The sequence below is a fragment of the Osmerus mordax genome, chromosome 17 (assembly GCF_038355195.1).
Source record: "Osmerus mordax isolate fOsmMor3 chromosome 17, fOsmMor3.pri, whole genome shotgun sequence".
NCBI classification, from domain to species: domain Eukaryota; kingdom Metazoa; phylum Chordata; class Actinopteri; order Osmeriformes; family Osmeridae; genus Osmerus; species Osmerus mordax.
Genome location: NC_090066.1, coordinates 11,591,371 through 11,609,607, shown reverse-complemented (window position 1 = coordinate 11,609,607; position 18,237 = coordinate 11,591,371). Strand labels below are relative to the sequence as shown.

General features: G+C 42.4%; 2 protein-coding genes across 2 annotated transcripts in view; both read left to right on the top strand.

The window, feature by feature from the left end:
• The window catches only part of pnpla3 (patatin-like phospholipase domain containing 3), a 40,068-nt gene extending 36,651 nt beyond the window's left edge, over positions 1–3,417 (top strand). Inside the window, exons 8-9 of the mRNA XM_067254645.1 lie at positions 1,850–1,957; positions 2,594–3,417. Of these exons, the coding sequence (XP_067110746.1) occupies positions 1,850–1,957; positions 2,594–2,834 (349 nt within the window). The 3' untranslated portion in view covers positions 2,835–3,417. The remainder of the gene's footprint in view (positions 1–1,849; positions 1,958–2,593) is intronic.
• A 6,931-nt stretch (positions 3,418–10,348) lies between these two features.
• On the top strand, positions 10,349–17,954 carry LOC136960422 (C-X-C chemokine receptor type 4-like). The gene is made up of 6 exons (XM_067254920.1): positions 10,349–10,360; positions 11,958–12,065; positions 13,781–13,866; positions 14,108–14,385; positions 15,807–15,858; positions 17,714–17,954. The coding sequence occupies exons 1-6, from the start codon at positions 10,349–10,351 to the stop codon at positions 17,952–17,954; spliced, it is 777 nt and encodes a 258-aa protein (XP_067111021.1).
• Positions 17,955–18,237: the final 283 nt, after the last annotated feature.

Sequence of the window (18,237 nt, the reverse complement as noted above, 5' to 3'; positions counted from 1 at the left end):
TCTATAAGGGGAGAACTGCCACTCTCGGGAAACTTCCGGCTTCTGATTTGTGTAAGCCTAGTGTTACCCAGAGTTCAGATTTGGGGTTAGGCCTCTCTTTGCACACAAGGAATACTGAACACAGAATCATTCTTATACAGGATAACAGTTACATCTTTAACTTTTCTAACACTGGCATTGAACCTATGACCTTGCGCTTCAAAGAAACGTCTTTAAAAAATAAGCTGTTTCTCCTGTGCAATGCAAACATAGTCAGATTTGGCCCAAGTTTAAACAACTGTAATTCAGTCATATTTTGACATACCAAGGTGAAATTGTGCATGGGGCTTCAGAGTGATGTCATATTTGAAAAATAAGCATTCAAAAGGACATTTGCATTATTGACACAGACATTGAGGCAATGTGAACATTACATTACATTTAGCAGACGCTCTTATCCAGAGCGACTTACTTTAAGTACAGGGACATTCCCCAGAGGCAGGTAGGGGGAAGTTCCTTGCCCAAGGACACAATGTCATTTTGCACGGCACGGAATCAAACCGGCAACCTTCGGTTTAATAGCCCGATTCCCTAACCACTCAGCCACCTGACTCCATTTACATAAATATGTCTGATTCAGCCATATTGTATGGTATTCATTTCTGCAAAATGACGTTTTGAAAGACGTGTCCTACACATCTATAACAAATTTCAAGTCGATTGGATTTATGGTTTATGAGGAGAATAGTTTTGAAGGTTGTCCCAAATTTGGACAGTACAAGAAAATTCAAAAGTCTGACGCTATGGGTCCTTGATACTTTTTTATTCCCCATGAGGAATAAGGTATGTATACCAATTTTTGGGCGTAATGGGCCGGAGGGGAAATCACGTAGACATGGCTTATAGCGTCACCTTTTTGAGCTATTGAGCCATTTCATGGAAAATAATAATAATAGGATTACAATAGGTTACGAACCATAAATATATGAGAGAGAATATAGGTTGGGCATTGCCAAAGGGCAATCAAACCCAAATATGCATGAAAGAGAATATAGATTGTGCCTTGCCAAATGCAAACACACCCAAAAAGGTACATTTCCAATTAAAGTGCCCTTTGATCATCTCTTTAGTGTAGATTAGTTTCTCTTTAGTCTAGATTAGTTTCTTCAGACCTCATTCCTCATTGGAAGGTCAGAAATGACTGAGAGGTGTGTAGTTGGAAGCTGAGTTCATTTTATCGCTTGAGCGCAAGGATGGAGCAGATTTCAATGGTGGATAAGCAGGACAAGCACAATTCAATTTGATGTACACTAAACATAATTAATGAGTGCATCAAAATTAACAAAAATATTTACACTCCAAAGATGCATTGACAAATAACCACTGTAGACCAAGGTAACTGATATTATTAAGTGTGCTTATTGTTGGCAAGGCACAATACTAGTATCTCACATATATATATTATTATTATTTATTTCCCACCCCAACTAGTCCCTCAATTTTTGTAGTACTTAGACATTAATTGTGTCAAAGAGCATTCTTCTATACTCGTTTTGACGTGGGAGACAGGTAGAACCGTTTGTGTGCCTCTCTAATGTTGCCTCCAAAATCTCACCAGAAGTCGCTATTGGAACTCTGAACATCGCTAAAAGTCACTAGATTATGTAATGACTTAAATCCAAACCAAATTCTGCCCATCATCCACACTCAGCTAATCTCCGGAGGGGGCGGGGGGGATGAGATTCAACTTTCTATGACAACATTAAAAATATTTTACTCTGCAAAAGGGGGGCCTGGCAGAAAAAGTTTGGGAACCCTTGCTATAGTCATCACTAGTTAATCTCTATCCTCTACCTCTTTATCCCTCCAGGTTTGTAGAGTGGATCCCTGAGGTGCCTGCAGATGTGTGTTGGCTTTGGGGGGTGGCTGCGGATGTTTACAGGCAGGCCTGGAAGGGAGCCACAGCAGAACCCAACAGGTGAGAGACAGGACGAGTTCCTTGGCAAAAACTGTTAGTGCTGTTAGGACTGTAGTCTTAAAAGCCTTTATGTTGTACTCCCACCCCTCTGTATAGGGAATAAACACACTATATTGGGAGATAGGTGGCAGTCAGTCAATCATACCTCTAAGTGGCTCCTACAAAGATAAAACATTTCTAATCTAATGTCTAATCATTGTTGTTGTTTTTTGTGGGGTAAGGTTTTATCATACATGGGTGAAGGAATACCTTCTAATTTTCATTCTTCCTTACTTGCCTATTTTTAGTTTAGTAATAGTGCTACCCTGGCTGAAAGCATGTAGAATAGTGGTCAATGAAATGCCTTTTAAACTTAACCCTTGTGTTATCTTCGGGTCATTCTGACCCATCAGTCATTGTGACCCACCGTCGTATTGCGACAAATTTTCCTCCTACAAAAACAAAGTGAAGCATTTTCTTTTAACTGTCGGGCTGTCTCACATTGCAATGGTTAAAAGAAAATTATTTTTATTTGTTTTTGTATTGGGTAAAATTGGGTAAACACAACGGTGGTTCGTTATGAACCTTTGGGTCATGTGACCCGAAGGCAGAACAAGGGTTAAGTGACCCCCCCCCCTTGTCTTTCACAATTCACAGTGAGCCCTACATGAGGAATTGCCTGAGTTTACCACCCACTTTAGAGCAACACATGAGCAGAGACCGGCCGCTGTCGCTGTCTTCCCTGGATCTGTCTTCCCACAGCCAGTACTGGGAAATCCCTACCTCTTCATCTACCTCTAGCTCTGGGCCCAGTTTACGCACCCATAGCCTCACCCCACAACAGATTAGCTTTTTTGTTGGTTCAGAAGAAGAGCCTGAGAGTCCCATGCACCCATGACTTTTGCTGGAATGTCAAGCTCTTGCCCCCACTCAAAAAAGAGTGTGTGAAAAGGATGAATGACAGTCAGATCATGCAACCAATTAACAGCAGGAACCAGAACTGTTGCTATGGACGAGGTAATCGTCTTGACTTTGCTAGGCTACTAGAAAACAGTATTGTGCCTCACACAAAACCAAATATGTGTTTCTCTTTAACACTTTATTTGTATTCGTATTCCAGGTTATTTACTAGATCACTGTAACTGTCAATACCTGTGTTCAGGCAAATTAAGCATTTATTCAAATCACATATGGAAAGAGAAGACCATAAGCACCTGAACCGTGAGCTAAGATATGTTTTTCTTAATCCATGTGCATTGCATTTACTTAAAATTCTCACGTCATGTTATAATGCCATATCTAAACTTGTTGCATAATTCAATCACAGTTGTTGTTGGGATATCATGAAAAGCTGTGCAGTTGTGTAGATAAGTTGTACCCTTATCGTTCCCACTGTGTAGGGGTGAACATTGTCCTCTAACCTCAAACTGTAAACAGTTTTTCTTTGTCATTGCAAACACAATATCATCAATAAAGTGAATTTAAACCTGCATTAGCTAACCCAAATATTTCACTTTATCTTTTTATTGTGAAAAGTTTTCACAACATGACTGTGACTCAAAAGGACCCCGAAACGGCTCAAGAGTTGTGTAACAGACTAGATCGGTGAGTCACATCGAACCCGATACAGCACGACAGTGGTGTAATAGACCTAGGTGCGGTGAGTCTCAACAACTTGAAAACAGCACAAGGGTCACGTAACAGACTAGGTAGACAAGGCAAGGAATACAAATATTTCACTTTATTGTTTTATTGTGAAAAGTTTTCACAACATGACTGACTCAAAAGGACCCTGAAACGGCACGAGTTGTCTAACAGACTATGATCGGTGAGTCACATCGAACCCGATACAGCATGACAGTGGTGTAATAGACTAGGTGCGGTGAGTCTCAACAACTTGAAAACAGCACGAGAGTCACGTAACAGACTAGGTAGACAACGGGAGGAATACAAATTGATAAGATATAAATTCTGGAGAAGGCAGGCCGGAAGGAGTCACGACAATTATAAAAAGGGTTGACTCGGTTTTATTAGCTCGATTAGATCCCACTCCACACTTGACAAAGAGTGAGTAAAAGATCATGCGGCTAATCTACTCTACACTTCACACTTAGACAATCACTTGGTCAAAACTCCTTTCCGATTAAGGATAAAATCACCAAATGTCATCTAGTGTGACAAAACTAATTCACAACACACACATGCTAAATATACATAAGTCTCAACAAAATTATTACTTCACCCCCAAATATTATTCCTTAGTACATCCCTACGACTAGGAAGGCTGTAAACCTTTTTAATTAACATCAACATCACACGCAAACAAGTTCCAAGAAAGAGAATGTCTTCTATTCGTGGTTCAGCCGACCTCGAATTCCTCTCTTAGGCAGGACCTTTCCGTCTCCTGTCCTTCTCCATCTGTTTGACTCAGTTGCAATCAGAATTACACATTTCATGACATGCAACACTATCTCTCTTAATCAACATTATCGATGGAATCTATGGATGAGAATGAACTTTCAGAAGAAGTATCAGAACGACCTCTAATAGATTTGATGTTAACCGCAATATTACTCATGGTGATAACCGGCATGTTTGTAATAGAATGCAAAGATTTCACAATTAGGGCCTGAAATATTGGAATAGATAATATATGGGAGTCAGGTGGCTGAGCGGTGAGGGAATCGGACTAGTAATCAGAAGGTTGCTGGTTCGATCCCCGGCTTTGCCAAATGACGTTGTGTCCTTGGGCAAGACACTTCACCCTACTTGCCTCAGGGGGAATGTCCCTGTACTTACTGTAAGTCGCTCTGGATAAGAGCGTCTGCTAAATGACTAAATGTAAATATATATTGTGACATCATGTTTAATAATCCTTTGGCTTTGACTACCATGTTGCTTGCTTTGGCCACATAAATGTTATTCAGCAAAATAATCGGTCGCAATGGAATCTTTGAATTAGGTTGTTCACCTAACAAAGGATGTCTTTGCAATACGTATTGATACGCGAGAAGGCACATGGATGATAATCCTTCAGAACCTTGAAGTGGAACTGTCCAATAAGGAAACAATTCTTCAGTTGATTGCGGTAACATGGAACACGCATAGCAAGAATTAGGAGTCAGTTTCCGAACTCTACTTTTGAGAGCGCTGTACCATAAATTAGATGCAAAAGGATGGTCTTTATTGACTGGCATATCCTCATCTGTGTATTTTACTTAATCATTTTCTTTGAAGGGTCCAGATATATCATTAGGTGAAATTTCTGGCCATGATGTGGGAATTGGAACTCTCCCAAATACAGTACTAGGTGGTATCCAATAAGGAGCACATCTACCTTTCCAATAAAGTGGAAGATAAGTGTAAAGGTTGTTATCACAAAGCCAAATCATGAGATCAGTAGCAGGCCATGGATGAAGTGTTCCCAGGAAGATCCTCTTATCTGGACAACCCTGAGTAAAACCCATCTCATGCACTGTTTTAACGCCTTGAGTATAACTTAGACAAGTTACAGGTGCCTTCATTCGTGTAGCTTTAATAACTATTGGTTGAATATTGTCATAAGCATCCAAATCTCTCTGAACTAGAAACTTAGGAGTGAGCTTCTTCCAGAATGCATTACAGTACTCAACAGTAACTGTGCTGGGCTCGGTAAACATAAGTGCTTGACTTAGTATTAACACTTCTTCACCGTCAAGTGATTCGTACTCTGCCTTAATTGCTAGCGTCGTTTCCATCATGTTAAAGTATTCCACTTTCTGAACATAGAATGGTTTTCTTCCTGTTGTCATCAATGGATAAATTAAACAAATCATGTCTGATTCATTCATAGTAATATGATTCTGTACTTCAACTCCAAGAATACTTGCAGGTGTTGGAACATTACGTCGTACATGTGTACTAACATGCTGATCATAAGAGTTAGAATGTTCACTTAATTACTTTTTTTAACCACTATCCCTGCCTTGGTATCCCATGAATCATCATCCGAATTAGTAGGGTGTTCGAGCATGACCGCATAATTGACCGTGATCAACGCCAGAAGAGAGATGATGCTCCGCACAACCACGAATTTGGTTCGAGTTCTCTGTGGAGTATCCCCCATCCTTTTTTCTGGTCTCATGATCTTTCTCACAGTTCTGTGTCACTGCCAATGTCTTCACTTCTATACATCATGAAACAAAGAGAGAAGAACAACACCATATCCACACTCATGATAATGAAATATTAATATGGAGGCGAGAAATATTACCCATCCTTTGATGTGCCGTTCACTGTATCCTATACGTCCTATACTGCATTCGCTATAGGAGGTGCTTTTCGAAGTCGAGATGCATGAATCCATTGGGGTTGACCTGTAACCTTAACAGCTGTTCTGATTGCCAAAGGAACCTGAGTCGGAGGTCCAAATCTTGGCTAGTCCGGCTGAGACAATGTTTTTAAACTGCGTACCAAAACATAATCACCCGGCTGAAAATTATGAATACTCTGATCACCTGGAGTAGGAAGAGAATCTGTTACTTGTTGATTAATGTCAGACACAAAAGACCACAACTGTTTCACATACTGTTGTTGAGTTTCCTGCAACAAAGTTAAATCATTTGCTGGTGTCTTGTCCATCAGCACTCCTAGAGGAAAAGGTCTAGCCACCTAAACTTCATGAGGAGCAAATCCTGTGCCTGAATTTGCCATCGCTCTGATAAAAGGAGTTCCATTGTCAGAGTCTATCGCATTTGGTATTCCAAAACGAGGAATAACATGTTCCATTAAACACTTAACTACTGTTTGAGCGTTTTCCTTTCTTGTCGCAAAGGCTTCTGGCCATTTCGAAAATCGATCCACTATCACTAAAAGATACGAAAATCATCGACACTTGGGCATGTGAGTAAAATCTATCTGTAATTGTTGGAATGGACCTTCAGGTTTCGGCAAATGATCTCTTTTAGCTGGATTGACGTGTGGATTACAACGAGCGCAGATTAAGCACCGCTTAACAAAATCTCTAACTTGTTGTTCTAGTCCAATTGTAAAGAACAATTGTGAAATGTAGTGCATGGCGTTACCCACATGGGTAACAGAATCTGCCTTTGAATGACCCACACATTTTACTATGGCAAGGTTAGTTGGCAACATCATAGCATCTAATAATCCTCTTACTAAATCTGCATGTTGTATGGGTCTTCCTGCAGTAGTTACAAAACCTCTGTTTTCCCAAATCTTACTGAAGTCATGTGCCACTGAAAATGCATATTTGGAGTCTGTATATATGGTAACCGATTTATCTTTGGCATATATACAAGATCTAGTTAACGCTATTATTTCTGCCGCTTGAGCCGAAGAGACAGGTAATCTATGGGCTTCAATACAATTTCCTAAATCATCCACTATGGAATATCCGGAAAGAATAGTTTTATCATCTGGTCGCATTGCTGAACCGTCACAAAATAGGACAAAGTCACTATGTTCCAAAGCTGTTTGTTATAAATCTGTCCTGAATTAATAATATCCATGATATCATGAGAAGCTACATCCTCTGGTTCTGTTCCATGCAATAAAGCTTTGAGATGCACAGCTGGATTTGTGTGTGTCATTTTGAGTTCCTGTCAAAATGTGTTTGTGATTATTACGTCTCTGTCTTGTCATGTGTTGCGTCGTAATATGTACTAAGAAAATGTGCACGGTATGTGAATTGTGTAATATCATTGAATGTCCAATAACTATTATTTGTGCCTTTTCCACCATTAAAGCAGCGGATGCAACAGCTCTTAAACAGGGAACCATGCCCTTGACGATTAGTGGCAACATTTTACCGTAATAGGCTACTGGCCTAACTCCATTTCCATGTTCCTGTCCCAGAACTGCGGATACTATTTCACCATTGTCTGCAACGTACAGATGAAAAGTTAGTTTGTAGTCAGGTAATCCCAGTGCAGGAGCAGTACACAAGAGATATTTGATATGACGGAAGGCATGTTTCATTTCCTCATTCCATTGAATGACTTCAGGAGAGTCTTTGAGTGTGGCCATGCGCAATTCTGCATAGTGAATCGTGTATTCAGAAATCCCATTTTTGCAATAGTTCACCAGTCCTAGGAAAGACAACATCTCAGTTTTGTTCCTTGGTCGTACAATGTCCTTAATGCTGTTCACTCTTTCCTGTGACAAAATCGACAGCCATATCCCCGATAGTTCATTGATTCTTGACAGAATTGGAGTTTAGCAAATGAGGCCCAGTGTCCACCTGTTGCCAATGTTTGAGCAGGGCTCTCGATTCTGAGACACATTCTGTCTCATTTCTGGCCGCCACCAGAATATAGTCTACATTTTGCAATCAGGTCGAGTTACATGGGAGTGATAATTGTGCCAGATGCCTATTAACTATTGCACTATAGACAGCTGCTGAATCAATATAGCTCTTTGGAGGGCGTGTCCAAATATACTATTGTTGTAATAGACTGTCAATAACAGGGTTCATCCCCTCTTCTTTATCTTTGAATAAAGGATAATGTGTAATAATTATATTTTAACATTAGCATACCGAATCCGTGGTTCAACGTCAGTCTGTATTGTTCAATAAAGAAATGCCTAGGTTCCAATCCATACGTCCAGATGATACAACTATTAAGATTCCTCCTAATCTGTGGGCATTAATAAATATTGATGAAAAGCAACTATCAAATGAGGGACATCAGAAAAATCCTCCCTGACTGCACACACAACGGTTTCAACGTTATCAGAAATAGTCTTCCCCAATAACAGAATCCCATGTGGTGAGATAAATATGTTCCTTGAAACGTCTTGTAAGACCTCAGGATCTATGAGTGTCTCTGAAAAAGGAAAATCAACTGATTTCAAATTAACAATCCTAGCAGCTGCAGCGACATTACAAGAGGCCAATTTCTTAATATCACTAATGGTAGACAACGCCTACACAAACTCAACATCCCCTAAAATAGACTCAGCTCTGTGGCATGCCTTTACACTACTGGAAAAAACTGAGGTATGTGGATCTCTATCCCATCCTGAAAACATAAGATGGTTACATTCAATTTACTTAATAAGTCTCTTCCCAATAATGCCATTGGAGAAGTTGCGCTAACAATGAAAGAATGTTGTAATTTATAATCATCAAGATCAATTTGTAATGGAAGTGACATAGGGTCTATCTGAGGCTTACCACTGATGCCGACAGACTGGACAGTGTCTTTACTCAGGGGACAATCAATATCAGTTTCCTTAAGCAGGAAATTGTGGCTCCAGTATCAACCAAAAAGGGAATTATTTTTCCTGCAATACTCAAACTCAATTGTGGTATTTCAGAGGGTTTATCTGAAATATGAAATTGTGGGGCATTAATGATACATTTAACATTTGTCCAAGTCCATGGCAGTATACAGCGTCACTACTCCCACATTGAGTCGACAAGTGTGTCAGTCTGGTGTGTGGCCTGTGGTGCCATGTTTGGTCTTGGAGGGGTCGTGTGAGGAGGGGCGAGTCTCTCCTTGAGCATATCTCCCTTCCCTCATCTTTCCTCCTAAAGAGACACCTTCGGAACGAATGACTTGCGAATAAAATTTATAGTTGGAACTTGTTTTAAATGTACATCCATTTTTAGTGACTCTGACATGGTATTTTTCTCTGTCTCTGTCCTGAATTTAATTACCATAAGCACATTCGGTTTACTAGATTGGCTCCCCATTTTTTCATGCACGTTTAGTAAAAGAAAAACGTTAGTAACTAATATCCTAAGTCAAACCTTTTATTTCTTTACGTTCATTTGTGTATTTATCTTTTAAGTTTTGATTATCTTTTAAGAAGATATCTCTTTACATATGAATTTAGCACTTGAATGACTGTAATTTATCATAATACGTTTTTAGTCCTTGGGAAACATTGCTCGAGTCTTACACTTCAATTTAACGTGTCTTTCAACGTTTTACTAATCACGTGCGTATCTACAACCATTAACCTAAGTTTTTATATTGTTCGAACCAGCAACGAGACTTGTTAACGGACTTTACAGTACCGGGAATCCTGCCCTTAAATTACTGACCTTCTAACCAAGTTTTGTTAGAGGTTTTTATGGTCCATACGTCTTACCATGACACATCATTTCATATGTCCTACGCAGATACAAAACTTTTTAACCAATTAGACGTCAAGCGGACCAGCCCTTGCTCATGGTTTCTGTTCGTATCTGTACCGTAGATTATCGCTTCCCAAGAAACTGTTAGGCCTTCTCGTATTTACCATTAATTAACAGTCATCGAGTGAAATAAGATACATTTTGCCAATTCCCTATTAATCTACTAGACTACTTCAAAGTCGTGGCTCCTGCCTTCTCCTTATACATAACTCATCCATTCCCCTTTTTATAAATATATTTTGAACAGGTTCGTTCTCTTAACAGCTATGGGACCACAGGTAAGCAGAAGTTAATATAACCATTCAAAAATGACAATCAAAGTCTGCTCACCTGCTGGTACCCTTTTTCTGAAGATCACTGTTCAGTGACGTCACTTGATAAGATGTAAATTCTGCAGAAGGCAGGCCGGAAGGAGTCACGACAATTATAAAAAGGGTTGACTCTGTTTTACTAGCTCGACGTCGGATCATGCCACCAATCCACAACAGAGTGGCTAGCATGAGTGAAGACTCTCTCTTACAAGAGTGCTTAAATACAGTATCTGGACATGTTCAAACATAGAATGCACAGAATCGCTTCCTTAACGGGTCTTCAGTGGTCAGTACACTGATACACTAGAACGTTCAGCAGGTGAAGTGGTCGTTAATCACATAAGCCTTATTTGTACATAATTTTCCTCACTGTCTCCCCACTGTCTGGACTGCCTTACACAAATATTTAAATTTATCTTTTTATTGTGAAAAGTTTTCACAACATGACTGTGACTCACAAGGACCCCGAAATGGCACGAGTTGTCTAACAGACTAGGATCGGTGAGTCACATCGAACCCGATACAGCACGACAGTGGTGTAATAGAGTAGGTGTGGTGAGTCTCAACAACTTGAAAACAGCACGAGAGTCACGTAACAGACTAGGTAGACAATGGGAGGAATACAAATATTTCACTTTATCTTTTTATTGTGAAAAGTTTTCACAACATGACTGTGACTCACAAGGACCCCGAAACGGCACGAGTTGTCTAACAGACTTGGATTGGTGAGTCACATCAAACCCGATACAGCACGACAGTGGTGTAATAGACGAGGTGCGGTGAGTCTCAACAACTTGAAAACAGCACGAGAGTCACGTAACAGACTAGGTAGACAACGGGAGGAATACAAATATTTCACTTTATCTTTTTATTGTGAAAAGTTTTCACAACATGACTGTGACTCACAAGGACCCCGAAACGGCACGAGTTGTCTAACAGACTTGGATTGGTGAGTCACATCAAACCCGATACAGCACGAGAGTGGTGTAATAGACTAGGTGCGGTGAGTCTCAACAACTTGGGAACAGCACGAGAGTCACGTAACAGACTAGGTAGACAAGGCAAGGAATACAAATATGTCACTTTATTGTTTTATTGTGAAAAGTTTTCACAACATCACTGTCAAACATCTGCTGCAGAACTTTCAGCGCAGTGAAATCCCCAGCCATAGCTCTGTGACTCTAGACAACGGCTGCTGTCCTGACCCTAACCCACTGAATGTATGTAAGTAGTAGTAGCACTTCCCCAGACAACTTCCTCTGAAACGTCCAAGCGCTCAGCATGCCACCTCCTCTGAAACTTTGAGAGGACAGGCGAGTCTCAACAACTTGGAAACAGCACGAGAGTCACGCAACAGACCAGGTAGACAACGCAAGGAACCCACCGAGACGAGGGGGGAAGGGCGTTCATTCATCCAACCGAGATGAAGTTTATTGCTCTAACTGAAAAGAAGTGATTCTCTCTCACTTCATCGACTAGTGTCTTTCTATGTACCTCATGACTGTTGCCATCTCTCTCCCCCTCTTATCTGTCTCTCTCTCTGTGTCTCTCTCCCTGCCTACAGCATATTGTGTTTGACTATGACATAAACTACACTTGTTCTGGCGACTTGGGGGTGGCCCTGGAGGATCTGTGTGACCTGTATCAAGTGATAACCCCTGACGTCCAGCGAGTGTTCCTCCCTGCTGAGTCTCACGAGAGTGGTGTAATAGACTAGGTACGGTGAGTCTCAACAACTTGGAAACAGCACGAGAGTCACGTAACAGACCAGGTAGACAACGCAAGGGATACAAATATGTCACTTTATTTTTTTATTGTGAAACGTTTTCAAAACATCACTGTGACTCACAACGACTTGGATACAGCACGAGAGTGGTGTAACAGACTAGGATTGGTGAGTCACAAAGAACCTGAAGCGGCACAAGAGTGGTGTAATAGACTAGGATCGGTGCGTCTCAACAACTTGGAAACAGTATCCCACTTCCTCTGAAACATCCAAGCCCTCAGTTTCCAAGCGCTCAGTATCCCACCTACTCTGAGACGTCCAAGCACTCGGTGTCCAAGCGCTCAGTATCCCACCTCCTCTGAAACGTCCAAGCGCTTGTTGTCCAAGCGCTCAGTATCCCACCTCCTCTGAAACGTCCAAGTGCTCAGTGTCCAAGCTCTCAGTATCCCACCTCCTCTGAAACGTCCAAGTGCTCAGTGTCCAAGCTCTCAGTATCCCACCTCCTCTGAAACGTCCAAGCTCTCAGTGTCCAAGCAGACAACGCGGATACAGCGAGAGAGTGGCGTAATAGACAACGCAGACAACATTCCTCTTTCCTCATTCCTCCGACCGAGACGAGGGGGGGAAGGGCGCTCATTCGTCCAACCTAGATGAGGGGGGAAGGGCGCTCATTTCGTCCAACCTAGTTGCAGGGGGGAAGGGCGCTCAATTCATCCAACCTAGTTGCAGGGGGGGATGGGCGCTCATTTGTCCAACTTAGTTGCAGGGGGGGTGGGCGCTCATTTCCTCCGACAGAGACGATGCGGGGAAGGGCGCTCATTTAGTCCAACCAAGTTGCAGGGGGGAAGGGCGCTCATTTCGTCCAACCTAGTTGCAGGGAGGGGGAAGGGCGCTCATTTGTCCAACTTAGTTGCAGGAAGGGGGAAGGACGCTCATTTCGTCAAACCAATTTGTAGGGGGGGAAGGGCGCTCATTTGTCCAACTTAGTTGCAGGGGGGGAAGGGCGCTCATTTCCTCTGACAGAGACGATGGGGGGAAGTGCGCTCATTTCGTCCAACCAAGTTGCAGGGGGGAAGGGCGCTCATTTGTCCAACTTAGTTGCAGGGGGGGAAGGGCGCTCATTTCGTCCAACCAAGTTGCAGGGGGGGAAGGGCGCTCATTTCTCCAACAGAGACGAGGGGGGAAGGGAACTAATTTGTCCGACCGAGGTGAGGAAGTTTATTCTTCCAACCATGATGAGGAAGTACATTTCTCCAACAGAGACGAGGGGGGAAGGGAACTCATTTGTCCGACCGAGATGAGGAAGTTTATTCTTCCAACCGGGATGAGGAAGTGCATTTCTCCAACAGAGATGAGGCAGTGTATTTCTCCAACTGAGACGAGGAAGTGTATTTTCTCCAACCTAGAGACGAGGAAGTGTAGTCCTCCTACCAAGACTTGTATGGGCTCTGGGGGGTGAATGTGAGAGATATTAAACTCCACTGAAGGGAGAAGTGTACTCAACTCCGCTCAGCAGAGGAGACAGAGACCTAGGCGCCACTCAATCATGTCTTACTATGAGGTATGCCGCAAGGTCTTATTCAGCTTTGTTGTTGTATTTACGTATCTAGGATTTGTAGGTGTACATGATCCTTGATCAAGTGATAACCCCTGACCTCTAGAGAGTGTTCCTCCCTGTGGTCTACGGCTTCATCTTTGTCCTGGGCATCACTGGGAACGGCCTGATGGTGCTTGGCTGCCAGCGCAGGTAAGAATAAAGATGGATGATAAAGACGATGACAAAGATGATATTAGTTTAGTTCATTAGTAAGTTTAGTTAGTTACTTTGTACATTTTAAGCTTTTATTTATAAGATCCGTACATTTGTTTATTGTATGCAACTTTCTGTCACAGTAAATTCCTTGTTTGTGTGAACACATTACATGGCGGATAAAACAAATTCAGATTCTGATGTAGAAGATGACACACATTTATCTGATTGTCCCCAGGTCAAAATTGAGTCTGACAGACCGCTCCCAGCTGCACCTCTCTGCTGCCGATCTTCTCTTCGTGCTGACGCTCCCATTCTGGGCAGTGGATGCCGCACTGACGGACTGGCGTTTCGGATTAGGCACCTGTGTGGCCGTGCACGTCATCTACACGGTGAACCTGTATGGGAGTGTGCTCATCCTGGCCTTCATCAGTCTCTACCTAGCCGTGGTCAAAGCAACAGACGCGCACACCTCACGCACGAGACAGCTACTGGCACGGAGACTGGTGTTTGTAGGTGAGCTAGGTCTCTAGCCTCATCCCTTATCTCTCTCTCACAACGTGCCCATGCCTCGGATGTACAGAGGTACATTTTCACTTGTATTCTCCACCTCTTTCTTTGGCTCTCGACAAAGGCGGTCGCATTTTTCTCTCCTCCCCTCCCTGACCTTCCCTGCTTGGCTGTGTCTTGTGTCTTGTCTTGTCTCAAGATACTCTCTCATCATCACTCTCTGAAACTAGAAGCATGGAATTAATTAGCTGTTCTCTCAATGCTATTGACACCATCTTCTCTAAGAGAAGAGAAGCTCGGGTGCGGGGGAACCTAACTGTCCGGACGGGACGTTCGCAGCTGGCTACACGATGGACGCGTGGGAGAATTGGCGTGTCGTGTGTCTAGCGGCGCTTTCCGTGGAGGACGTTGAAGACATCTTCATATTCGGAACTATGATTACAGGCTTTCTGCTGTTTGGAATAGGCGCTGGCTTTGTATATCGGAAAATCAAGGAAACGGCTGCACCCGTCAAAAACCCCGTTAGGCTGCCCGATATGATTGATGCGGTGGGCAGAGTTGTTGGAGCTCAGACTGTGAACTTACAACGCAGCATTGATTACAACAGGGATAAGTTTGCGGCTGAGCAAAGGAAGATGGAGGACATGGAGACCTTCCTGAAGGGTGGACGTGAAAATTGAGTTGCGGCTACTCGTCAAAACAACTACCCCAATCTTATCCACTTTCGGCCCCGTAACCAGCACAGGCCCTGGCCAAGGTCGTCGCTGGAAAAAAACTCCCCTGGAGAGCGCTGAAGCGAGACTATCTTGCTCCTCCCTTCCCCCCCCCCCCCCCCCCACCGACATCTGTGGTTTGGTCTCTTCCCGGGTCATGACCAAGGATGTCTCCTGGCCAACACAATCTGCATAGGGAGAATCGGACTGATTGTGGCCTAGGTCGAGGGCGCCAACCCAGACCTACTCACACATTAACTTTCACCTACTACAGATATCACCACCCCCCCACCCCCATCCAACGCCTTCGCCTGCTTGTTTCCCCAAGGTGGCTGGCAGGTCTGTGTCCAGCGCCTACCATGGCTGCAGGTCCAGATGCTGCTTGTCTACCCCCCCCCCCCCCCCCTCCCCGTTGCAAGTACGTGTTTTTGTAAATGTTGTTGTGCTTATGTGCTGAGGTTTTTGTCTGTTGCCACACTGTACTCCTCTAGGAGCATTGTCTGGGTGTTGCCTTTTTCTCTCCTCCTCTCTCCTCATGTTATGCTGTAACTTTCTAGTTGGCGCCGAAAATGGCTGCCTAGGTAGGCTCTCCTGCCAAAGTAAATTCCTTGTCTGTGCAAACTTTCATGGCGAATAAAAACCCATTCTGATTCTGATTCCTGATCTAACGACCAAATCTCCTCTTTGTCTCCCTCACCCCCTCTCCCTTTCCAGGAGCCAGGTTGCCTGCGGCTCTCTTGGCAGTGTCAGACATAAATACGCAATTGTGTGGTGAAGTCCTAGTGTGCGGATTAAGCCTACTTTGGGCCTATAAATACAGTGATAAGTCACTTATTATTGGATGGAAACATTCCCTGTTAACATAATTGATTTGAATTGAAGGCAAGGCAAAGCAAGGCTAGTTTACAGTTTTTTTACAATCGCCATGACAATCTTTTCAATACATCTAACAAGTTTCCTTAACTCTTAATGCACCAACACACCTACCACGCACAATTGGCAAAACTGTTAATTTCATGCTAAAAATAACACATTGTAAACTAAACTCAAACACTAATTTTCATAACACAAAAATACAATAAACAATACACCATGTCTACCAGAACACTAACACATGTTCTCTTTCAACAGGAACATTTAGTCAATCATAGCACAGCAAAAACACTAACATCAGTTGAAATGACAGAAACTGCATTCTATTATACAGTATATGTGTCAGGTCTCACAGTATATGGATCATAGATTGTGTGCAGTTTCTTTTGAAGCCTCTTTAAATTTTTGTTTTGTTGGGTTTAGTAAATGCATGCATTTTGTTTCTTTTGTTGCAGAAATTCAGAACAAAAATGAATGACCCATCTCAGAGTAGCTTTATAGAATGTACGGTTACTGTATTGAAAAAAAGAAGACAGAAACATTGCTGCAATAAAGGCTTCAGTTGCAACAGGACATTATTGCAAGAAGTATGCAATATAACTGCCATTTACTATATTTCATCAGTTACCCTAGCTCTGGCCCCTTCTCTGAGCACCACCACACATTCGAACTCCTCTCCCTTGCCCCACTCCTCTCCCTTGTCCTGGTACTTGTCTTCCTCTCCCTTGTGCAGGCATTACATATTCTTTCTTTCTTCGTGTTTCTCTGTATTGTTCTTTTTCCACATAAGATCAGCCCAAAGAGGTCCTCAACCAGCTGTTTCTCAGTAGCAATGGAATAAAATACAGGGGATATGTTTGTGTTTCAATTTACAATATGAACAGCTGTTCACTTTGGCTTTAGCAAATAAGTTAGGTTTTGAACATGATGTTATCTGTTCCAACATACAGTGTGAAAGCATTGGTAAAATGGGCAGTAATAATCGATTGTTTTGGTCTTGGTTGAGCTTGTGTGTAAAAGAAGTTCAAGCATTTAAGATTTGTGTTTATTCTATGCATTTTGTGTCAAAGCAACAAGAAATGTGTTAATTGTATAGCCAACACAGACGGATGTTGTGCTAACTGTGTCAAGAGTTTAGGAAACTTGTTAAAAGTATTGAAAGGGAGTCAGGTGGCTGAGTGGTTAGGGAATCGGGCTAGTAATCTGAAGGTTGTTGGTTCGATTCTGGCTGTGTCAAATGAGGTTGTGTCCTTGGGCAAGGCACTTCACCCTACTTGCCTCGGGGAGAATGTCCCTGTACTTACTGTAAGTCGCTCTGGATAAGAGCGTCTGCTAAATGACTAAATGTAAAAATGTAAATGAAAACATTGTCATAGCGATTGTAAAATACTGTATTTATATAGGCCTAGCACAATTCATACACAATGGAAATTCCAAGTGCTTTACAAATGTGCAGAAGTGTAAGTGTAGTGTGTATTTATAAAAAACAAAATATTTTTGTAAAATTATGAAAATTATGAGTTGGAAAATTATAAAGGAAAGAAATATTCAATTTTTAATTAAAACGGACGAAAAAGGTATAACTACTTACATTTTGCGAAAACAAGTCAGCTCTCAATTGTGCGTAAGAGTGCTCTTGGGTGTGCGTAAATTCTGTTCTTACCTAAGAACAAATCCCAAATAAGAAAACATTGGTGAATGCCAGAATCTTCGTGAAAACTGCATAAGCGCCTAGAGGTCATTCCCAGGGGCTGCAGTCTGGAGGTGGTGCTGGGTGTGTGGCTGGCGGTGGCTGAACCAATGGCATTTGCCCACTGCTGCCTAAACCGGCTGCTGTATGCCTTCCTGGGGGCGGACTTCAAGAGGTCCGCCAGACGGGAGGACTCAACACTCGGTCGCGTCGTCTCCAGTCTGAAGATTCCACCTCCTAGACGCCCAGGAACCTCTACTACCACAGAGTCTGAGTCACTTAGTCTACACTCCAGCTAACAGAATATGGGTGTGGATGTAGGTGTGGGTTGGATGAGGGTGTAAATGCTTTGTCCTATATATGAGAAGAGGGTAGTCTGCTGATCGATGACTTGGTCCCTTGTCTGAAAGATAAACTTTTCTGTAAATAGGGTTTGTGGGTCACTGATGTTGTTGTTTTTAAATTTGTTTATATAGAATAACATTTCGAATTAAATGTTCTCACTTTTTGTGTTACTCTTCCTGTCTCTCAGAGTTGTGTGTGTGTTAGTTTAAATTATTTTGGAGGTGTTCACCCTTCCCT

Bases quoted from the DNA above. Each gene is read 5' to 3' on its own strand.
- LOC136960422 (XM_067254920.1), top strand. The intron at 14,386-15,806 runs GTGAGCTAGGTC...CTCCCTTTCCAG, and splicing joins ACGGAGACTGGTGTTTGTAG to GAGCCAGGTTGCCTGCGGCT. The intron at 15,859-17,713 runs GTGTGGTGAAGT...GGTCATTCCCAG, and splicing joins TCAGACATAAATACGCAATT to GGGCTGCAGTCTGGAGGTGG.